At 35.8% G+C, this 25,007-nt stretch overlaps 1 protein-coding gene across 2 annotated transcripts in view; it reads right to left on the bottom strand.

Moving 5' to 3' along the window:
* The window catches only part of RELN (reelin), a 482,573-nt gene that overhangs the window by 46,647 nt on the left and 410,919 nt on the right, over positions 1 to 25,007 (bottom strand). For both annotated transcript variants that reach the window (XM_011365192.1, XM_011365193.1), the window contains exons 38-46: positions 23,566 to 23,748; positions 20,818 to 20,989; positions 20,614 to 20,716; positions 19,287 to 19,516; positions 14,338 to 14,558; positions 12,573 to 12,720; positions 10,054 to 10,312; positions 8,963 to 9,212; positions 5,362 to 5,530 (exon numbers count right to left, since the gene is read on the bottom strand). In XM_011365192.1, the coding sequence (XP_011363494.1) occupies positions 5,362 to 5,530; positions 8,963 to 9,212; positions 10,054 to 10,312; positions 12,573 to 12,720; positions 14,338 to 14,558; positions 19,287 to 19,516; positions 20,614 to 20,716; positions 20,818 to 20,989; positions 23,566 to 23,748 (1,735 nt within the window). The remainder of the gene's footprint in view (positions 1 to 5,361; positions 5,531 to 8,962; positions 9,213 to 10,053; positions 10,313 to 12,572; positions 12,721 to 14,337; positions 14,559 to 19,286; positions 19,517 to 20,613; positions 20,717 to 20,817; positions 20,990 to 23,565; positions 23,749 to 25,007) is intronic.

The raw sequence follows: 25,007 nt of genomic DNA, 5'->3' as shown, positions 1-25,007 counted from the left end.
GTCTTGAAAGACCAGCAGAAATTTGATAAAGTAATAAGAACAATGCTCAGAGTATCACAGTGATGCATGAGAAGATGGATATGGAAGAGAAGTCTAAGTCTTCCTAGACTTGATTGAAAAATTTTAACAAGATATGCAGTAATATGAATGCTTGCAAAAAGTCTTTCAAAAGATACTGTTAAGTTGGAAGTAACAATGGAGAAAAATAAAGCATACCAGGGCAAGTTTAAAGAATCTCTTCTTTAAAAAATAAACTTGTAATTCTCTTGAATATTTTTCCATGATGAACTCAGTAAATATATTATGCTGGTACTTGGTATTGTTTGTATAAGACCTTTTCTTTGCATTTATAGTAGGTAGAAATATCATTGAAAAATATCCTTAAACTGGTTCACCTGCAAAAAGCTACAGTCTCCTCCATTCCCACTCCATCATCCTGATCACTCCACAATCTTTTTACCCTTTCATGTGCTCATTGCCTTTCCTTTAAACGTCCCACAAACATTAAGTAGCTGCCATGCTACGGCTAAAAACACCTGGCACCCAAAGTGTAGTTAATCTTTAAAGACTGTGGTATCAGCTAGGTCATTAGGGCTAGTAGAAGGGAATGGATCATCTTCAAACTATGACTTAAAATAGCCAAGTCACACCTGAGCCTTCAGTGGCAGCTTTTCCCTTTCTCGATGGATTTGAGTTACCTGCCCTTCCATTGACTCACCCTGGTTCTCAGGTGACAATTCAAGAACGTGTGCCACTTGAGCCATCCGTTATTTTTAGTTTGGGGTTAGTAAAGAGAAGGAGGAAGATTCAGACTAGAGGCTATGAAATCAATTTTGGCATCTTCCTATCTTATTTTTCAGCTTCTCTTAAGAATTCTGGGCGTTCCATTTCTCCTAGGACCATATCTCTTAGGCAAGCAATAAGGATGTATTACTAATATAGTAGTTAAGCCCACTGGGCGAGACAAGCTACGTTTATTTCCAGTATCTTACTGAAACTGTTCTTTCGAAGGTCAGAGTATTTCCTTATTGAAAAAAATTTAGTAAATTTACTGGGAAGCTTTTTTTTTATTTGCGATTTGCTGTAGCATTTGTCACTGATGACCACTTCTTCCTTCTTAATACTCTCTTCTCACTTGGCTTTTAGATATGTTATTCCGATTCTTCTTCTACCTTTCTGACTGCGTCCTCCTGATCCCTTTAATAGATATTTCTACTCGTTGTGCCATTACGCTTAGGAATCCTTTCTTTTCTTTTTAAATGGAAAGCTAATAAAATTTTACAGCATTGCCTATCACTTCTATGCTCATGTCTCCAAAGTTTATTATCTTTTCTTGTCTCTGATCTTCATATCTCTGTCAAATGGATGTTTCCATTTGTATTTCCAGTTATCGTATTAATTCAGAATCAATTGATTAAATTTGCCATATTGTCCCTCTTTAACTCTCTCCCCACTTTTTCTCTCTCAGGCTTCAAACTTTAGAGTCATCTCTTGATATGTGGAGAAGTTGTTACTGAGTTTTATAAATTCTTTCTTCGAAATGTTCTATAATATTTGCTTTATCCCCTCCATGTTAGCTGTAGCCCAGACCCTTGTTACTTCATGATTAGTCATTATCAAAATGCCTTTGCCACTTTCCTCTTACGTGAGTCTCTGTTCTCCTATTTATTTCTTGAAAGAATATTCTCAGCTCAAAACTCACCCTAGTTTATTTTTCCTACAAGTCTAAACCCTATTGTCTTGCTTCAAACGTGCTATAAGTTAACCCAACTCTATGAACAAACAACTTTCCACAGCTTCCAGATATGAGTCCTCTGCTTTTATTAGCAACTACTGTGCTCGTCCCAGACTCATGTGCCCTGTTCACATTGTTCCCCTGATTTAGACTGCTTTTCCCCTAGCCACCTAATTCCTGGCCATCCTTTGAGGCCAGGGCCCATTTCTCCCACGAAGCCCTCTCTAACTCTGGCATTCAGCACTGTCTCCCATCTCTCAATACCTACAGCATGTCTAACCTATTCCTTAGTAGAGCTCTAAATTATATGCAGCATTTATTATTTTTAAGTTGTTTGTTCATTACGCTTCTCATTTTCCCCATAGTGTAACCTCTTCCAGGGCAGGAACTTAACACAGTGTCCTACCCCATGGGCTCACTCTTGTTAAGCTAATGTAGGAAGACTTCTTAATCTGACTGAAGCTGAAGTCTGAAAATAAACCTGTGCTCTGGTTAACAAGTGTGATTACGTTGTTAACTTATAAAAGTAAAAACGATTTACATTTTAATAAATATTTATAATGTTTCAAACACTTCCACGCACATTTATTAGATTTTTATGTGGCAAAAGTATCTCCACTTTTCAGATAGGGAAACTGAAGCTTAGGGACATGAAATGACTTGCTTTAAAGCTCACAGGGCTGAGAAGCCAGAGTCCTCCACTAAAGCACAATGCTTTCCATTCACTTTTTTTTTTTCCTTCCAGTAAGGTCTAATTTAATCAGTGTATATGGGGAGGAATATACCTATGGTTCCATCTCCTGCAATTTATTTAGGTTTTAGTACAACAGTGTCTGGAGCAGAGAGTGATGTATCTTGTGTTTAGTCTCAGTGTTCCCTTCCCAGTGAAAAGCATCAGCACTCATTCATTTCTGCAATTCAGAAATCAGGGAGTCATCTTTAGCAATGCCCTCTACCTCACCATCCCATGTCCAATTCATCATGAAGCTCAGTCAGTTTTACTGCCTCCATTTTACTTGAGTTTCTCCATTCTCTTCACGTCTGCTGCATCATAGTCCAAGCTATTAACACTTACTGCCTCTTTAAGAGTCTCCTTACATCTACTCTTATCCTCTCCAATTTGTTCTGCAGTTAGAATAAGCTTTTCTAAATGCAAATCTGATCATGTCTCCCTATTCCCAAGTACTTTAGTAAGCTTTTCACTGTTCAAATAACAAATTCTCAAATCTTTAGTACAACCTACAATGCACTTCATGGTCTGTCAATATTTCACACCTCACTCCACACTCTCTCTCTGATCCATTCTTTCAGTATCTCAAAAACTCTGCTTCCTCCTATTATAGGCTATTATCCTTCAGTACAAAACTCTTCCCCTCACTCTCCACCTAATTAACTCCTATTCATCCTTCATATCTTACCTCAATTATCCTTTCTCAAAAAAGCATTCCTTGATTTTCTTGACCAAGGCAAATCTCCCTATGATATACAATGTCTTGGCATCATGCAACTGTCCCCCATTGCTTATCGCAGTTGAGTTTTATATTTATCTCTTGCACTGAACTAAAAGCTCCTTGAGGCAAAAATAAGTTCAGCCCCTTACATGGAACTAGCACATAATTAAATACTTCAAAAATATTTGTTTAATGAATGACTAAATGGATGAATAATCATTACTGATGACTACTGGCCATTTCAGTTTGGCTAATGGTTTGATGTCAGTTTATGGGCAACCAAACTTAATTGACTTACCACCATTATATCAGCAGTATTGGGATCCTAGCCTCGTGGTCATGAGATAACTGAGTGGAGAGACCTACATGTGGCACATTGTCATAGTCACGCCTAACTCCTATCTAGCACATGGCTTTAAGTTGTCAGCATCGTATTTATTTATAATAAAGAGCTACAAACTAAAATTCTCAATTCTGTCATGGGGGAACACGTAAACACTGCAGATGTTGAGGCATAAGTTCAACTCAAAACAAGGAAACACCATATTTAAAAAGTAACTGGATATAAGAGCAGATATAGTATAGACAGGTTAACCCGTGATTCAGAGAAAGTAGCGTGAGCCTGGCTCATTGTTCTAATGATCTCTGGCATGTGACAGGGCATAATGAAAAGTGGGTTTGACTTGGGCTCCATCCATACATGTTTTTTTTTTCCTGAATTATCCAAAGAGTCTTGTTATAAAGCAGTGTTGACTTTAAAATCATTGTATAACATGAGCTTTGAGGACAGTATATAAATAAACTGCATATTTTCAATACAATGGCAAGAGGAAATGTATGCTCATCAGATTCTTCAAATATCATTTAAAAGGGTCAAAATTCTTGTGGGTACATGTAAGAAACAATTAAAAGCTAGATTAAAAATGAGGTATAATTACTTTTCTTGAAGGAAACACTCAAGGGGATAATGACTAGCTGGAATAAATCTTAGAATGTCGTTTATTTGCAAAATGCTACTAAGTAGCTGGGTAATAACTCACAGAATGCATAAAGACTTAAAAGACTTCTGCCTTAATGGAGGTTTTTTTTTTCTATTTTATTAAGACCGCCTTAATAATTCATGCATGGTAATACCTTTAATGAGCAACCAAATCTCACGTATCTCATTTAAACTTGGCAACTCCGCTGACAGTTAATATAGTCTCGTACCTCTGAGCCAGCAATTGTTGAGCAGCCTTAGGCTGTGAGTAACTGAAACCATCCCATTTTTTATAATCTCAACAAAAGTTATGCCCTAGATGAATGGTTGAATTTCATGGTCATTTTCTAGGAAGATTTATTCATCCTTCATTTGTGGGGAGGAGAGAGAACAATCATGAGCCCTCACTATAACTCCTGTTCTACATAGTACACTGGCTGCTTTGCCTCTTTTGTAAGACCAGCAACTGATGACCACTTTCTTGGAGGGAACAGGAATTCCTCTGGAGATTTTTAAAGTTTCTTATGAATTGCACCGACCTAGGTGGTGAAAAGAGAGAGTCATGTAACTATGAAAATGAATTCTCTGCTTTATGCAAACAGGAGTGTAAGTGCACAGATAATTAAAATAACTTTTTCACTAGCATTTACCAGCGAATTTTATTAAGCTACCATAATTTCTTATAGACACAATGGACGAAGCATTTAAGATAGTTTTTCACATTAAAGAATGATCCAGGTGATAATTCTCAAGATCCTGTTTGATATAAAATTTCAAAAGCAGAGACTAATTTTAATACACATTTATGGTAGTGAATACCTCATTTTTATGAGTCCACTCACTGCTATATTTACAGATTGACAATGTGCCTGTTTTAAATTTAAGACTTGTTCTTGGCATAGTAAATTAAGTTGGAGCAGCTCACTGATCCAGCCACTGTTTTCTTGCATATGCCATTTTTTAATAATATTAGAGTTAAAAGTCAGTAAAGGTCTGGATTTTAGGAAAACGCAGAACAATGTCACCAGAAAAACTGGTTTCTATTTTACTTGTTAAGATCGCTTTCATAATTCGTGTGTGACAATACCATCAATGAGTAACAAAATCTCACCTATCTCATTTAAACTGGCTGTACTGAAATCTGGCATACCAAATTATATCACATTTGGGTTCGCTACATGCAGAAGCATTCATACCTGGTGTAAGGAGGGAGAGGCAGAGTGATTCTGGTCCACTTGTTGAACGTGTCTGACACCAGGATCCGCTGCAGGTGATAACGACTGCATTCGACATTCATAGGCAGACAGTCCCTTATCAATGGGTGCCATGATAATCCAAGGTCTACTGAGTATTCCAATTCAATAGCTGAAACAGGAAACATTATTCTGAATAGAAATACATGTCTGCAGACCCAGGAACCATAATTACGTATGTTTTCATAGGTTTTAATTTCAGTCAAATGTCAATTTGAATTTTCCTCCATATTTATGCTTCCTAGTTTGAGATGTTTCCTGGTTTGATTTTCCCTCTGTACATTACTAGTTATTATTTTTAACTTTCCATATTGAAATAATTTTTCTTTTAAGGGGATATAATCAAACATAATTTTACTGAATCAAGCCTTACAGAGAAACTTTCAAAACAACCATAATAAAACTATTGCTTCATATAGTTAAAGCAATAGCCTTAACAGTTATATATATTTATGATTTAATTTAACCATTATAGAATTTATTACGTGATATATAACTTACATATCATAATATAACTATAATATATTATGTCCGTTTATTTAATGGTTAACACAAATACTGAATATATTAATCATATATTTTAATGATTACTTTTTAAATAGCTAAAAATAATTGAGCAGCCTTTACAGAATTTGACCATTCTGTAAAGATCCTGATGAACTAATGCCAATTTTGCTCTTGGTGTAGGTGAAACTTCTTGGAAATTGCAAAATCTTTTGCTTACACATCTTGTTCTGCTGTGTTATGAGATATACTGAGAATTCAGAAAGGTGTAAAGAGATGGCTAAAAGCCATGCAATTTGTGCCAAAGCACAAGTCAGGCTGTTTTTCCTTTTTCTTATTCTGAAACATGCAACTTATCTCCAATTTTATATTTTTCTCTCTCTATTCCCTTCTTAAGTCCTTATAAACTGCTCCAGCTCCCACCTTCCTACTGAAATTGCTTCCTCTAAAGCAGTGATTCTCGATCTTGGCTGCACACTGCTATCAGTTGGGTACTTTTAGAAACTACTGGTGCCAGGGTCTCACCTCCAAAGATTGTAATTTCCCTCTTCTGGGGCATGGCCAAGGTGTCAGGAGCTTTAAAGCTCCCCAGGAGATTCTTATGTACAGCCAGCATGAAACCACTCACTGCCCTAAGGTTCCTAGTAGTGTTTTCTAGTTAAATACAATGGTTTGTCTCAGTCTGCATTGTACTTGTCCACTCCACAGCGTTGGATATTGTTGGTCACTTCTTCATTCTTGAAACTTTCTTTTTTTGGGGGTGACATTATTCTGAATCTTCTGTCTTACTTTCTCTCTGTCTCCTGTGCTAACTAGCCCAGCTGTGGGCGTTCTTCCAGACTCCATTTCTCGTCTTTTACTCTATGTGTATACTCTTTGAGCTTTAATTTTAGGTCTCATAATTGATTTTATTCATTCAGTAAATGTTCATTCAGCCTGGCATGGTTCTGGATGCTGGTATATTGGATGCACAGCACAAAGTTCCTGCTTTCCATACTGAAAGTTCTCCTGACTAGAGACCATCTCTAATCAAAACTACTTTCACCCAAACTAAAGTAGCACTCACCATTTTCCCTCATAAATAAACATCTCCTTTTAACTACCAAATTCTATCAGTGATGATACCTTTGCACTAGTTTTCTGTGTTCAAAATTTATAAATAATTATTTTTGAAATATTACTCTTCTCTTTCCTTTACCCTCTATGTTCAACCTGTCACCTAGTTTTGAGAGCTGCTGCTTCTTTTCTTTTTGCATTATCTTTTATCAGTTTTATCCATTCCACTGCTCTTCATGTCCTATAGTGCAGGTCTTCATTGCCTCCTACAGAGATTCCCACCGAGGCTTCTTCACTGGGATTCTTCCCTATTCGCCTTCATCAGCTCCCGGGCTAATCTCCCTAAACCACACCATGGAGCTCCTCTGCACTTGTGCCCTCTTATACATGACCTTGTCAAGCACGAATTCCTGTGCCTGCTTTTTAAGGCCTTTCTTAACTTGTTGCCATTTTCTTCTTCCATTTTGTCATTCAATTAAACATTTCTCAAGAGGTTGCACCAGCTTACGGTAGAAACTACACATGATTGAGCTTATAGGGCAGAGTTTTGATCCTGGTGCTGCTTCAGGCCAGCTATGTCATAACTTACCTCCTTAAGTTCTCATCAACTTCCTACGCTAATGGAGCAGGCATCTCAGACCTTAGAGTCCCTTTCCATTTTCAAAATTAGTCCTCTGCTCTCCTCTATTAGATGCAAATATTAGCTGTTCAGGCAGGTCTCCTCACAGTTTCCCCTGCTCACAGGACAGCTCCTACCTCTGCTTCTTTGCTTATGATGTCAGCCAGCTTGGGATGTTCTCTTCTCTCCACTGACCTCTCAAATCCACTCTAACCATCAATGCCCATTTAAGATTTAGCTCTTTTGTGAAATCTTCCCAAACTCCTTGAATTGACCTTCCATCGGTCATCTCTCCTTCCTTTGAACTCATTACATTTTGCATCAGTACCACTCTCTAGTGCATTTGATTTAGTCATTTATTGGACTCAGAGTTTCTGAAGTATCACTTCAACTAGACTGTACCTATTGAAGACAAGGTATGTACCTTATACTTTTCCAATTTCCATTCCAACTGTCTAGTTTAGTGTTGACAGATTTATTGAATCTGAGGTAGACAGAGTACTTCTGGGATCCCTTCTAAGATGTGTGTATTAAATTTAAAATAATGGAAATACAAAAAGTCTGGATTTTTTATGACCTTGGAAGTAATCAAATTCTTCAGATTTCAACCTCCTCAAATTTAAAACACAGCAAGAACCTTGCAAACATTCCAGTTTGGATCTCTTGGAAGAAGAGTGACATGGGGCAGTAAAAGACCAGGAGGGCCCCAGAATTCTGACAGTTCTTCAAGTTCTGGTGAAATGTCCAAATGCAAAATGATGTCAGTTTTTATTTCTCCTAAGATAGGTCCATGTGTGTGTAAGATATGTATGAGTGAGAGTGTGTGCATATACAACCTAGAGGATGGCAACTGGTCACAATGAGAGTGGCCTAGAATATGCTATGACCTATGATGGCGAAGAGTATAAGGCTAAATAGGAACAAAATTTTATAAATCTCAGGGAGATGAAAGGAGAGAACAACTGGACTAATCTAAGGCCTTATGAATTAAAACCCATTTACATATAGATTTATGTGTAATTCCTATTTCTTATTCTGGCATTCTCTACGTAATGAGAGTTCTTTATTCCAAAATTCTGATACTAAAGAAAACATCTTGGATTTACAAAAAATGATAAACCGGGGGTTATTATTAATATATAAAAGATGTCTTCATGTACATATGCTTAAAAATGAGCTCATACTTTATGCTTTAAAAAAACTTCTAAAACTCAATTTACATACGTTTTCAAGAGTGTTACAGTTTGACCCAAAGTGCACTTGTGTTTTACTTACACATCTAACAGAGGTGTAGCCTTTGACAGAGGAAGCCACAGGTGCCCATTTACACACATCTGTCCCTCTACTTGGAGATGGAATACGTACCGTAGCAAGAGTCTGTGACTGAGCAGGAGGCAGCAAAATCTATTTGTAGGAATGAATCCTCATTCACAGCGATGTCTGTGGTGACTACATATCGGGTGCTGGCCTTTTCAATGAAGACCAAGGCATCACCGGTAGAGCCACACACAGGCATCTTGGTGCCTCCGGGGTGAAGCAGCCATTTCCTACTATCCAGAGTTGTGAAATCATCCTCCAAGACTGTATTGCCAGAAATATTTCCTCCAATAAGAATCTGAAATGTATTTAAAAGATCCCATAAATTTTCAATTTGGTTTCAAGATGTGAGAAAGCTGTCTTTTTTGTTTGTTTTTATCTGTCAGATTGCTCAGAACTGGCATTATACAGCAAACAGAATGTTAGAGGGCCTTTCAGAATGCTCTTGTTTGTGTGGTCTGCTTGCCCATCTGGCAAGAAGCTACAGAAAACAAATCAAAGGATTGACAAAACCATTCACAGCCTTTATTGGCCAAGTTGTGCCTTTGGAAACTACATGTACCCAAACTGGGAAAGCAAAATTTGGCTTACATGTGTTAATAAATTTCTATTTAAGGACAGTTGTGCCCTAAGGCATTTCAGTTTCAATTGTTTGCGTGGATTTTACCATTTGTTAAGAGGTTCTTTGAGTTCTATTTGATACATATTTTATTATGAATGAAGATCCTTATAGCTGTCCATAGGATGTTAGGGAGATTTATTTATATTCTTCAAGGCTAGGAAAGAGGATTTGGGAGCTACTGCATGTGGCACCAGTGCTAATTTGCACATTTTCCTTTTCAGAGAATGATAACCTTGTACCATGTTTGCTAAAGTCCCTCTGTGCATATGGCAGAACCGTCTCTGAGCAGGACCTGGGCCTTCTGCTGTGTAGTCTATTTTCATAGTCTCAGGCAATTGAAGGAAAAGAGAATGAAAGGAAGCTAAATGCCATATCTAATCTAGTCGTGTGCCCTTGGACAAGTCATTCAACTGTCAGGGGCTTCCCCTCCTGAACTAAGGGGTTGGACTAACTGCTATCTAAGGCCCCATTCAGCTCAAGTGACAAAGTTCTAATAGTTAATCCCAAAGGGACTGACCTGGTCGATAACCCAGGGACTATAGAAGTGCCCATTTTCAGATGGCTGCCACCAGCGGAGGCGAGTAGAAGCAGAACGGGCTTTCAAGGGTATCTCCAGGGCGATGTATCTGCCCACATTGCTGGAGTTGCTGAAAAGGAACTCTTGAAGGAGACTCCATGAGAGGCCGCCGTTGAGAGAATACTGCAGAAGCACTGGCTGGCTCCTGGGATCTGGAACACCTTTACCACATCCTAGTCTCATGAAGAACTGCACAAATCTGACACGAGTAAAATTTACTGTAGTCTTTAACTTCAGTGAGAAAGACACAGCATTAACAAAAGATAAGCACACAGGATAATATGGGGTAATGCATGGCTTTAATAAATATAATGATTTAATGAATGTGCAAAGAAATAATTTCAAATACAGATTTTCCTTTTTAATGTGAAAGGGAGTTAATAAAATGTGAAATCTGAAAAAAGGCGATTCTGCACCCATATTTTTATATTTCCTACTCCTTCATGAAGAAAAGTCTGAGAGAAGTGAGTATTCACTGCACCCTTTGGCTTTTCTACAAGAAGATGGGAGGGGTCCAAAAACTGTCCAAGTTTGAGAGTGTGTACTGCCATCTATTTAGGATAAATTTGGTTCTTTATCCTTAGTATCTGAAACTGAAGAATATAATCAATGTACTTTTTGTCATTGGTGGCAAAATCATCCATTCTCAGGTTTTACCAGTAGTTTTTCAGATCTCATATTACTGGTTTTGGGAGACATTTAAATTCACCAGTTGTAACACCTCTTTGTGACAGGCCAGGCATCCTTTGGAAAAGGTATGTCAAGCGTGGGCCTCTTTTCTGTCTTTTGTGCTGGGGGCAGGGGAGCATGAGTGTGGGGTAGCGGTGATGGTGGGCTGTGCCAGCCTCTGACTATTGCTAGGTCTGGGATGGATGATACTGGCCATTGAAAACTGTGGCATCCAGCCAGAGGCGGCCTTTCCAGCTGGCAGGGAGGTGGATAGAATGGCAGCAAGCAGCTGGGGTGCCGATGAAAACTAGCTCACATGTTATCTTTGGCAGGCAAGCTGCTGGTGCCTGGTCTGGCTGCTGTGCTTGCTGGTAATACAGAATAAATTTTGTGTGTAATACAACACACATACCCAATTATGTATGCATGTCACACATATGAAATATACTGGGGCTTATAATAAAAGTTATCAGTTCCATATATAAAACCATGCATTCTTCATGGATTCCTCCTCTCCCTCATCTCCATTAACTGGGTATTCATTTATCTCATAACCTGAGAAAATTGGGATTTTACATGGAGCATTCTGAGGTCAATATATGCAAATCCTACACAGCATGCTACTGAGATGAGATAAATAATGGAGCTTTTAACATTGGATTAATGAAAAAAGTGGTTAGTGCCTAGTGACATTTGTATCTATAAAAACAATAATAATTTAAAGACAAAAACTTTTAGCGTATTGCTTACTTATATTGAGAAAATGTTTATACTAATTTAGCTACAGATAGACCATTTCAGAATTATTTAGAAAAACCTAATAATTTTTAAATTAGAGAACTCAGATGCCAATGATAAACCTGAAATGAAGAGTTATCAAATTAAAACATATGCATTTAAATAGGATGGTGATAAAACCTTGCATTCTAAAACTAAAATTATCTCACAGATAAAATTGTATTTTCTATAAAGCGTAATCAAATTTATAATTCAAAAAATGAAAAATTTAGAAGAGGTGGATAAATATGTTAAGAGTTTTTTAATTTACTCTGAAATGTTTCAAAAAAACAAAAACATTTTTTTTTGATCACTTGCAAAAATAGGTCAAGTTCCATTTTACACATGTTAAACTGTCTTTTTTATTTTTCTGGCTAAGTGTTTGGCTCATCAAATGATCAAAGGAGACACATCTTGACAGGACATAATCCTCTGAGCCAGTTTAAAATGTTTGTTTCTGAGTGACTGTGCTCAATTTAGAAAATGAGTACTTACGACATATGAATGCATCACTGGAAAGAAATGCCTATAAAGAATAAGGCTTTACTTCAAATGTCCTTAAACTGCTAATGGATATAAAATTAATTGTGAATAATGTGAGGGTGTATTGTATTTCAATTAAGCTTTCTACTAAGCATAGTGTGAATAATTTCTAAATAGTCCAAGTGCTAATGAAAAGTATTCTCTATAAGATAGATAAAGATGCTACATTTAAATTTTCTTGAAGTGAAAGTAAGTTAAACATAGCCATTTCCTATTCACCATCTTGTAAAAATACCAGATAGTAACTTTTTTCTGTTTAGCCAAGTTTCATTTCTGATCTAGTTATTGCACAAATCTCTCTCAGTTTTAGAATAATTATGTAAGTTTTGTTTTAATGGAGTCTTTGGTAAGAGAGTAACTCAGCATTTCCAATGAAAGGCCTTGTATTTGAGATTCTTCTTTCTGATTCAATTATGTTCTGCTACTGTACATTACAATGTGGTTTTCCAAAAGCATTTAAAAATGATTACCTAGCATGTGACAAATCCAGGTCTCGTGTCATCAACATGCGCAAGCCATCTTCATTGAAAAAGAGGTTGTTTCCACTGGAAAGGATTCCACACTTCCGAGATGGCTTTCCACCACTCATTAATAAGAATCTATCAGATTCTAGCTGACCTGAAAAAAAGTGAAAAATGTGGTTTACCTATGACTTTGATTATAATCATATTTTTTTTTTGAGGAAATGGTAAGTGCTTTGTGTAGTTTTAAAATATGAAGTCGTACATATTGAAGTCATGGATTTTGAGATAAGAGGTCTCTTCAACATTCTAGCTTGTTCGAATTGTTTAACCTTGGCTATATAATCCAAAGTTCCACATGACAGGAGGATGCCTTTTCCTGAGTATCTGTGGTCTAGCCAGATGGGTCCCTCCTTTCTGCTCCTCTACACTGGAAAAAAAAGACACTGGCTAGTCAGAGAGTGATTCAGGGCAAAAGTAAGGGAGGGCAATGTGGCTTTTCTACAGGCCTCTTCACTATGTCCTTGTTACTGTGAGGACAGTATCAGGCAAGTATTATATAAAATTTTTGAAAACACAGTTTTAATGGGAGAAATTTCAATGTAATTTAATATTTCCTATTAAATAATGTCTTTCAAAACCAGCTTGCAAATCTTCTCAGATATTCATTTTAGATCTAGTTTACTTTTTTTGATTGTAGTAAAATGTATATAACATAAAATTTACCATTCTAATCACTTTAAAGTAAACAACTCAGTGGCACATTCACAATATCGTGCATCATCGCTACCTACCTAGTTCCAGAACTTTTCATCAACAAAGAAAACCTTGTACCTATTGAGCAGTCACTCCCCATTTCCCCTTCACCCAGCCCCTGGCAACCAATAATCCACTTTCTGGCTCTACGGATTTGCCTATTTTGGATGTTTCACATAAATGGCATTATATGATATGGGGCCTTTGATACCTGACTTCTTTCATTTGCATAATGTTTTCAAGGTTCATCCATGTTGTACCATGTATCAGTATTTCGTTCCTTTTTATGGCTAAACAATGTTCCATTGTATTGATATACCTAAATATAAATTTTAGATGTATCTTAAGACCATAAATATAACAATTTTATAGATAATTTGGGAAAAAGAAAAAAATTTTAATTTGGGAAAGAGAAAAAAAATCTCTAATCATAGTATCCTAACATAGATAGCTATTACATTTGTTTAAGATTTTTCTCTTATGAGAATGTTTTGCCATGGTTTCATCAGAGTGCATATCCAAGGGATATACGGTTGTGAATAATTGCAATTATTACATCACATACATTTTTCTATGTTGTAGCACTATCTTCAAATATAATGATGTTAGATTCTAGGTATAATCGAGATACAGAAAGTGATGAGAGGATGCTTACTGAGTTGGTGATAAAGCAGTGAAAGGAATTTGTATCTCTGGAAACTTGTTTCCTCTACCCAAGAATATTAACCCTCTATAGACATTTTCTAAAATTATCATGAATAAGAAATTAAATGTGATAGAAAAGTGGTGAAATAGGCTTAGTTTTTCTCAGTTATGGTCTCGTCCACTCTCATTGTCCATTGTTCCAAAAATGAAACCCTATAAAATTCAGAACTAAATGAAGGCTTGGGTCCTTTCAATTGCAGTGATAAATAAGGAAATGTTAGAGTGGAAATTAATGATTACTTCTATATTACAAATTGTGTTTAATATGTAAGTTCTTTCACAAAGTTACATAGAATTTATAAGAAAAGATTACCTTCAAAATCATCCTTGAGAAAATCAGGATTTTTCGTGCTTATTTTACAGGTTGGACCTGAATAGCCAGGATCACATATACACTTGGTTCCATTGATACAACTTCCATGTCCATTACACATCTCTTCACATTGGGGACCAATATAGACATTATCGATGGCCCATGTCACTGGCTGAGAGCCAGCAGGGTAAAATCCTTGGTACCATCTGAAACGTACAGATCTAGAAAAGAGATACAAGTTTTTCAAAATCTAATCAGTGGAACGGTATACCTTCAGAGTAAGCACATTTGACCAATAAGCAGTGGGCATTTATTACCACTGCATCACACTCAAGAAATAGAAAACCTGATTTGACACATCAGAAACACAATTTCCATTCTCAGGTGACAGGATTTTACCAGTAAGGTTCTCGCTCCCTGTAAGCCCTTCCCAATCCTATCTCTATGTCAGAATTCTACCTGAGCATCCACATTTTTCAATATTGACTTTCTTGGTGAGGCTTTCTCCATTCCTACTATCTATACTTCACATAACTAATTTTTTAAAAAAATTGGGGTAAAATTCACATAACCGAAAAGTAACCATTAACTATAAAGTATACAATTTGGTGGCATTTAGCACCCATTCATAGTGTTAGCCAACCATTTCCTCTATTGAGTTCCAAGACATTCTCACCACTCCAAAAAGAAAGCCTGCACTCATCAAGCAGCCCCCACCTCCAGCCCCTGGCAGACCACTAATCTGCTTCCCGTCTCTTATGTATTTATCTATTCTGGATATTTCATATAAATGGATCATATAGTATGTGAACTTTAGGGTCTGTCTTGTTCACTTAGCATGTTTTCAAGGTTCATCCATGTTGTAGAAAGTATCAGAATTTCATTCCTTTATATAACTGAAGAATATTCCATTGTACAGGTATATTCATTGGCCAGTATTGGATATTTGTTTGTTTTCACCTTTTGGCTATCACAAATAGTGCTTCTATAAACATTCGTATACAAGTATTTGCTTAAATACCTGTTTTCAGTTCTTTTGGGTAAAATGGTAGTGAAATTGCTGGGCCATATGACAAATAACTAGTCCTTTAATTTCTCTCTCTTGCTCTCTCTATTCCATAATTTTGATGGAATTTCCATTATTACAGTTATCAAAGCTGTAGGTACTTAAAAGCGTACCTATTTTCCCTATTGGCTGTGAACTCCTAGAGGCCAATCTTCATGACTTGTTCTTCTTTGCACCCTTTTATGGTGCCAAGTACAGTGTTTCACATATAGCAGATGCTCAATAAATGTTTGTTTTATGTCATTTGTTGTGAAAAGCCGTAAGAACCAAACTAAGTTTTTATTTTATTTTATTTTATCCTATTGGCAACAGATAATCCCAAAAGATTAAAGAGAGGAGTGACAAAATCGGATTTATTTTTAGACGGATGTTTTTTATTTCTTTAAAACAAAGATAATTTTCCTTTTTATTTGTAAGTGAATTGTCTTATCATATTGTTGATAAGTTAGCTTTTTGTAAATACTTTACATATTTAGGTCAAAATCCAGAAATAGTTTAGTATATTTTTTCATGTACAAAATTAATTCAAAGGAGATGCATTTATTTTAGAGGGAACAGATATAGAGATGGCATGTGCATTCTTTTTTGTACTCTGTGAACCTGCCCAATTTTCAATCATCATAGGAACTAAAGTCAGAGTAATTTTTTATTTGTGAAACGGAAATTAGAAATCAATATTAGAAGCATGTATCAGGTTTCTAAAGTTTAGTAGTGAGTAAAGCAGATGGAGTCAAGTTCCCACATATAATTGTAACCCTAATTTCATTGTTTATATCAAGACTCTGACTGTATTAAGGTGCCCCCAAAATGCCAATTCATAATTAAATTTTATTTTCAAATACTTGTCAGAGTTTAGTCTTGGCAAGAAGCACTTCCTACCTTTTGAACTTTCAGACTGCTGAGTTGAGGGAAATGGCTGGAATGTTCCTTTGAACAAGAGCCTACATGGATTTTTTTGAACTTATTTATTCAAAGGTTCTGAATATAAATGAATCACCTTGGTTGGATATTTATTATTGTTCACCTGCCTTGACACAGAAACTGCAAGCACTATGATAAATGGACTTAAGGGTCTGCTCTCCCTGCAGTTCCTTTCTGTTGAAATCTTATTTTGAAAATTTCTTGCTGCCACCCTCCCTGGTGAATATCAGCGTCTGTCCTTCCAAGCCAGTGGTATTCAAAAGGATCTTTTCTTTTTTTTTTTTAAATGTAAACTTAAAATTTCAAGCACACAGTGTTTTCATTAAATAGGGGTTTTGGTTGACTCATTATGAAACTGCATAAAATAAAGCAATTAGGAGTTTTAAAGACAAAAAGACTAGACGAAAAGAACACAAAGGTGATGTGAATAAAATCTGATGGACACTCAATCCTTATGCTTCAAATGAGAATTCACTATATGTGGAGGCAAAAATAAACATTTCTGCATCGAAAACATTTAAAATACTTTTCTTCTTGGTAATTGTCCGGTAAGTGCACAGGAAAGAGTAATTTAAACATGGGTTACCTATATATTTTTAGCATCTAACACTGTGCCATTATTATGTACCATGCTGAACATGAACCAAAGGACGGTTCACTGAGTTGGAGTAAATTTAACTTTTGCCTTTCAGCAATTCATGCCTGCATGGGTTTTAAGAAGAGTGGTAATTCTTTTCCTGGAACAAGGACTAGACAACACTATTAAGGCAAATTCTCTTGCAGAAATGGTTGAAGGCAGTTTGAAAGATAGGCTTAGATCATGGTGAGAATGGGCATGCCTCCTTAACAGATTTACTTTCTTTTCATAGAAATAAAGATGACATGGAATGCAAAACACATGATGGTCTAAGTTCTGTACCTTTATAATTGGAGGAGGTATATTTTAAACTGACACCCAATACCAGCAGGTAAAAATATAGACATCTGCATTTCTCTTGTTCGTATTTCCAGTTACATCACCATGCCTTATGTGTAAGCATAGCCTAGTGGACATAACCAAATGCTAAGTGAGGCTGGCTCCATGGTACCGGAGCACTGTCATGGAGCGGGTCTCCTCACTCAGTACCTCTAACTGGCAGATCTTTGTGACCTTATTTCGTACTCCTTTAAATAGTATTATTTGCATGGTGGAACTTGCTGAAGCACGTCTCAATTGTCAAAACAATCTAAAATCATGGCCTACAACCTTTATGATTATTTTCTATTCATTCTAATGCTTAGCTGGGAAACTGGGGAAAATTAGAGGTCCATTAAAGCTTCTCAGCAATATCATAATGGTCATGGTATTGGTCATAGGTGCCTAAATGACGGGCCGTCCAGGTCTTTTTCCCTGCCTACACTGCCCGTAAGCATGGATTTTTGGCAGCCATGCTTCTGTTGCACCACTTGGCTTTTTGGCTGTAGCTGACTGGTTCAGACTTTCTTTTCTAGAAATGCAGAATTATGAGTTCCTGAAAATGAGAACTGTAGTGCACTGATTGATATGAATATCAGCATGATAAAAATGTGGATCACGGCTTTTTTTGCTGATGTCCTCACACTTCCTGAGTGGAGTCCATGTTATTCCCCAGGATGTTTCCAATAAGTTCTACTTTTTAGAAGTCTCTTTATATTTCTTGCAACATATAATCTTAAAAAATACAACTGATTTTGGATAAAACTTTTCCTGAGCTTTTTCCCCTGGTCCAGTTCTTTTATAGATAAGCATACCCTCACCGCCCACACCCCCATCCCCCAATAGCTGTTTTCTAGTTGTGCTGGCTGAATCTTCAGCTCTATCTGTTCCTATGGTCTCCAGAGCCGAGCCTCTCTTTGCCTCCTCGGCTATCACTTCTAAAGAACTTTGAGGATATTTTGCTTAGTAATGCCTTTTCTTTTTAAAACAGATTTTCTACGAGAATAACATCCTGGTATAAATAGCAAAAATTAATAAGTGACATATTCAACAACACAAAATATTAAAGTCCTTAGCAATTAAATTATAAAAATTATGCTGATGATATGAAGAGGAGTGAATGGATTTATGTTTGAAGAGAATGTAGACTTTTGAAAATGCACTTTCACTCTTTTGGAAAAGTACCAGTAGTTTTAGTAGGTTTGCTTGAAGACCCAAGACTTCTAATTATACTGAGTTTCATGTCAGGAATGTAAATCTATTTCCATCTTGAAAGTATGATATTAATGCTTCTTTTTTTTTGACATACCCTGAAAAAATAAGTTCTTTATTTGGAAGGAAAACACAAATTTTGAGACAGACCGCTTTGTTGACTTCCTCTCTTTGTTCACTTATATTCTTGGTTTTATTGTTTGAATTATATCTTTCATTTAAATTCTGTTAGAATCAAAGTCTTTCATCTCTAAATAGCTTTTCATTAAAAGAGTCAAATACATGTAGCAAAAATGCCGAGAGAGGTTGAAAACATAGAAATGCCTGGGGGAAGAGTGTTAACAATTTTTTTTATGAAACACCTGGAACATTCTGTGGGCTTCCATCCTCCATATGTGTCTTCTCCCAGTATGGGAAATATAGGTAGATGTTTGAAAGTCATAAAATTCTAACTGTATTTATATTGTGAGGTGGAAGAGGGAGTGGGAAAGGGTTACAATATTAGGGGAATGCCATATTTCTATTGCTTTCTAATTAATCTAATAAAGACCCGTGGGGATATGAGCCCCCTAACAGAGGGCAGTGTGCTCTTTTAAATCTACCTTTAAACCATAAGTTAGTAGTATCTTAGCTCAGTGTCCTATGTTTTAAATATCTGTCAATCTGCTTCAAGTAGAAAACTGAAGAAGAAATGTTAAGGTGGAAATTTCCCCCCAATAAAGTAAGTCAAGGATGATGGCAGGGAGAAAATGGTCAAATGAGAAACAAATGCAGCATAAAGCAGCAGGTCCTTACCCGCAAAGGTGCAGCTTCCCAAAGTGCACAACCTCTCTCCTCCAGCCCTGGGTGGTCCCTGCGTAGTAGGTGCTGCTTGGGTGGTGCTCAGTGGAGCACAAGGAGCTGATGTGACTGCTGCTATGGTAGCAGAGGGGGAGTAGCAGGTGCCAGGTCGCCCCAAAATCCCTTGAAAACTCCAGTCTTACTGGATCAGCAGAGGAGCTATCAGTTGAGCATCCAACGTTGATCTTGGGGAAGAAAAAAAATAGTACAAACTTCCTTAGAGCAACAAGGCTTGAAATAATACACCACTTCATTATTTTTTGAGTTCATTTTCCTGGGAACTGCCTTGTTGAAATATTTAAAACTATAAAATTCTGTTTTGCCTGAGTAATACTATATATTACCTTTAAATAATACTTTTTCATAAAGAATCTCAAAGGGACTCATGAAAATTTACATTTCCTCATTTTATAAGGAAACTAGGAAGGGAGTAAGGAAGAGGCTGGCATGGAATTTCAAATCTTACTTTTGGCCTCCTTTCATAGCCAAGCCAAGCAAATAGTAATGAAAAGCTTTTTTCCCAGTTGGCTAGATAGGAAGACAACTCTAATTTAGAGAATGCAGAGATTAAATCTAAAACACATATTCAAAACTGTGTTGATACAATTAGACACTATTTTAAGTAAGTCTGACAAGTGGTTGGTATGTACCTCAGCTATGACATAAGTACCTCTGGAAGTTAATACCATTGAACACTGGCATAATGCACCTTTGGTTCTGCTGATTTTATCTAAGTTTTTGAAATACATAAAGGGAATTTTTAAATATATTATTCATTTGCTTTTTTGAAAAAAGATAGAGTTAATAAATATTAATTAAATACACAGAGAAAATATATTTGAAATTACAAAAACAGTGTAGTATTATTTTATCTGTAAAATTCATGACACCATGGTAGGTAAATATTATATAAATGTGCTGGTATGATCTGTGTAGACTATAGTTACATTGACGGGTCCTAAATAACACATAAGAATTGTGAAAATAATACTGGAATAGCATCATCCTTTTATAGTTATAATGTTTAAAAAATTTATTTCAACAACTTCCCATTGTAGTAGGTGGAGAGATTATATCATAAATAAAGGACAAAATTCAGAAATAAACCTAAGTATGACAATTGGTTCTGCTAATAAAAATGAATTATGATGTAAAACCTCTTTTGTCCTTGCACAAAAATCGAAAGTCATAATGCATGAAATTATCTGAGATTTTCCTCCTCTTTCATAGGTTTTGTTCAAGATAAAATTTAAAGCATTTCTAATAGAACAAAGCCAAGTACCTCAAATTGTATGATGGTGTTCTCATTCACGCTGAGGTCACGAGTGGTAATGGAATGCTCACCGACTTCATTTGAAACAAACACCATAGCTGAATCTTCCTCGCTGTTATGTAAGAAAACAACAACGAATCCATTTAGGCAAAAGTTTATCACGATTTGTATAGAGCAGTGGTTTTATTTTTAGCTTCTGAATTAAATACTTACGGTGCTCCCTTTGAAGAATATGGGCAATAAAGACCAATGTTACCACCAGGATAGAAAAACCAATTGTCTTCTTTGGGCCCAAGGTCAAATGTATCCAGAAGCATCACAGGGTTGTTTAAATTATTTCCATCAATAATGAAGTCATCAACAATCCAAATTTCTTCTTTCTTACCTAAGGCATTAATGGATAAAGCAAATTTTCCAATGGTGAAAATCAGATGGACATTTTTGCTCATTAGAGGACAGTAAAGGACAGAAAGAACTCAGTAACAGCACGTTAAACATATGCTTTTAGACAAAGAAACACAAACTATATAACAGTATATTTACAGTGTTTAAAGTGTGAAACAAATTATAAACAATCATGAAATTGACATAGCATGGAACAGCCTTACGAATTCCAGAAAAATGTGACAAACAGCTTGTAAAATGTATGCTATTCCCTTCATAGTGGTGCTATTGATCCTCTACCGGCAAGAGTGGGCTTTGAGTTTGTCTTTCTGGTTTTGGGGAATATATAAGACATCTGGATCTGTGAGGATCGGCAGACTTAGAATGGAGGTACAATTACTAGTATCTTCAAGATGCAACTCACGGTTTTTAGAGTTAACTCACAGTTTAGCATCATGTTTCTGTTAGGCCGAAGGCCCAATGCTATTAGAACACTGGCTGATACATAATTTTATTTAATTGTTTAAAAACTATACAGAAGAAAATACTGTTATATAATACTTCGTTTTTCTTCTTAATGCTTTTCTTTTCTTTTTCTAAATTAAATTTACTGGGGTGACGTTGGTTGATAAAATTATATAGGTTTCAAGTGTACAATTCAACAATACATCATATGTATATTGCATTGAGTGTTCACCCAAAGTTAAATTTCCTTCTGTCACCATATATTTGACCCCCCTTTTCCCTTATTTACCTCCCCTCCTCCTCCTTTTCCCTCTGTTAACCACTAAACTGTTGTCCGTGTCCATGAGTCTGTTTGTCTTGTTCGTTTGTTATTTTCAGTTTTATCTTGCACATATAAGTGAAATCATATGGTTCTCAACTTTTCTGTCTGACTTATGTCACTTGGCATGATAATCTTAAGATTCATCCATGTTGTTGCAAATAGGAGTATTTCATCTTTTCTTATGGCTGAGTAATATTCCATTGTATACATGTACCATAGGTTTTTTTTTTAATCTAATCATCCATTGAAGGGCACTTTGGTTGTTTCCACATATTGGCTACTATGAATAATGTTGCTGTAAACACTGGGGTGTAATATCTTTTCAGATAAATGTTTTCAAATTTTGGGGGTTAATATCCAGAAGAGAGATTGCTGGGTCATATGGTAATTCTTAATTTTTTGAGGAACCTCCATGCTGTTTTCCATAGTGCATCTATGTTTATTTAAAGATATGTGGGAATATACAGAAAATTAGCAAAATCACTCCTTAGGCTGTCACAGAATTTGATTCAGCCACTTAGGCTCGGTGTTTAAGAAAGATACTAAGTAGATTAGAAGGACAAACCCAGGCTGCTTTTGTAAAGCACTGTTTGCATTGAACTCAAAATACGGTAATAAGACCATGCCAAGCAGAAATGTCAGACTTCTCAATGTTGCCTTTTCACTGATTCCTACTTTAGTACAATTCTTATAAAATATAAAAAAGAATCTGTAAACAGGAGCCTGTAGAAGTAACCTGATGATTTAAATGAAGTCAGACATCTCTGTCCCCCTGCCTCTTTGTGTGTTTTTCTTTTTCTTTGTCTTTCATTCTCTCTTCCTCTTTCTCTCCCCCTCATCTCTTCATTGTTCTAATTCTGAGAGCTTTTTTCTCTTTTCTCGTTTTGGAAGCAGTTGGTGAAAACAATAAAGAAACGTCAGGTAAGCCTTCCAAACATACCATGAAGACAATATCCTCTGGATTGTGAAACTGGTTCTGTTTCTTTCTGGACTTTTATTTGGTGATTATAAAACACTATTTTTTCTGTTCACAACAAGTTAAAAGTATTTATTTTAACTTATTAGTTATAAAGGAAATGCTCAGGTTAAATTTTAGAAATGGCAGTACATTTTATTATCTATTTCTGTGTTATCTCTGCAAAGAACCTGCTTAATATGATATCTCCATGCTTAAAGGGCCATTAAATGCATTATTTGGTAGAGTCTGGTCTTTTATAATCAGCAGTTAATAGAAATATAGAATGCAGTACAACATTACAAATTTGCAAAATCATTTTCTTTAACCATTTGAAAATGCTATTACATTATTCATTCATTTTAACTTATCAACTGAAACGAGGGTATATGATGAGAATATTTTATCTATCTAAGGCACTATCTGCTTGGTGTAAGTCCCTTTCACTTTGTCATGGCATTTTACTGCAATGTTCTATTTCACTAATGAAATGCCACAGTAAGAAGAACTATGTATTCCTAAATGCATTCAGCAAAAATGTAGTTATAATTGATGAGTGCCTAATGATAATGCTGTATTATTTTTTAAAAACCTTAGATCTGTGACAGGATTCAGCTATATTTACACCATCAGAGAATTTACGAGTCAAATATGAAGAGATGATAAAGATACACAAGGTTAAAAGTAATTTAGACTCCTCAAAAGTGAAGCACGTAAAATGTATGCAATGAACAGCTAAGCTACTCAGTTGATAAACACTTCCTCTACACCTTAGAAGCAAACACGTTAGCATGCCACAGTCAGGTCTGATCATAGGAGAGCATGTACATTTTACCATTATTATAAGGCTGCCAGAGTCTGAATCTTGTAGCGTTGGTTTGGGCAATATAAGGCAAGGGAACATTAATGAAAAGTATGTTGGTTGTTTGAGGGAAGTAAAATTCATCCATCAGGTGCCAAGTGATCCCCCCATTGATGGAGAATTGTAATAGAATAGAGTGAGACCTCTCTGGGGTACCTAGAAAGAAGATAACACAGGCATGAAGTGTATTGTGATAAAAATGAGGAAACATATATTCTTAGACTATTCTTTTGGCATCGGTGCATAAGCCAACTTATAGTCACATTGAGGCTTTATAGTCCAAATGCTTCGGAGGCAACTTAAAGTGATGACAGGTTGGATTTTCTGTATGAATATATCTTAAAACACATACCAAATCTTGGGTTTTCATACAATATCTGCCTCATTTTCTTAGATAAAAACACTTATCTTTCTGTTTCATTTAGGCAATGATACATAAAAAATTTTGTGTACAGACATCCCAACTTTAGAAAAGGTCAAACATTTAAATCTCAGGATAAAAACAAAATCTATGTAAAAAATTTATTTTATCCAAATGGCATTATCTGTCAATAAAATTATTTAGTTTACATGAAAGGTCAGAATAACAGAGTGGGCTTTTTTAAATTCGCATCTGTAAAAGAAAATCCCAAATTTCCAGATTTAAAATTTTTTAATTTTAAAAATGTTACAGCTAGAAAGTAATTGTGGAAAAAGACTCAGGGATATGATGATAAATTTATTTACCACAGAACTAGTATGATTATTACAGTTATATGAAATTATTATAAAATCAGTAGTTATCTTACGCTTATTCTAAGGTGAATTTATATTATAGAAGAACATTTGTGAATATTTATGTACTCACATTTATGTTAACTCTTCCATATAACAAAATTTATGGGCCTCAACCTCATTATTTCTTTGTGGAGGAGGAACTGTGCCTGGGAAAATTTTCTTGAAGAGAAATAATAAATTCATAGCCATAGAAATGACTTACCTTTTGCTATAAAGCTAAGTGAAAACTGGACATACATGGTATTGATACAGTCTAGATCTCTTGAAATAAGCATCCTTAGTCCTTCCTGAAACCAAAAATATACGTTAGCAATCTTATTTCATTTGAAAAATTACTTTCTTTGATTTTATACACCCAACTGGCATTAGCTAAATAATAAATATATACATGTAATGATTAAGAAGCCACATTTGGTCCAGTTTAAAAGGCAAAATTAATAATTTCCCTTTCTTTTTTTACTTTTGCATTTTTAATTGAATTTATTGGGATGACACTGGTTAATAAAATTATATAGGTTTCAAATGTACAATTCAATAATGTCATATTATATTGCATTGTGTGTCACCACCTAAAGTCAAATCTCCTTCTGTTACCATATATTTGACCCCCTTTACCTTTATCTACCTCCCCCTCCCCG

Source organism: Pteropus vampyrus, unplaced genomic scaffold, assembly GCF_000151845.1.
Source record: "Pteropus vampyrus isolate Shadow unplaced genomic scaffold, Pvam_2.0 Scaffold107, whole genome shotgun sequence".
Lineage (NCBI taxonomy): Eukaryota > Metazoa > Chordata > Mammalia > Chiroptera > Pteropodidae > Pteropus > Pteropus vampyrus.
Note: the sequence above shows the minus strand (reverse complement) of the source record. Positions and strands in the feature narration are given on the sequence as shown.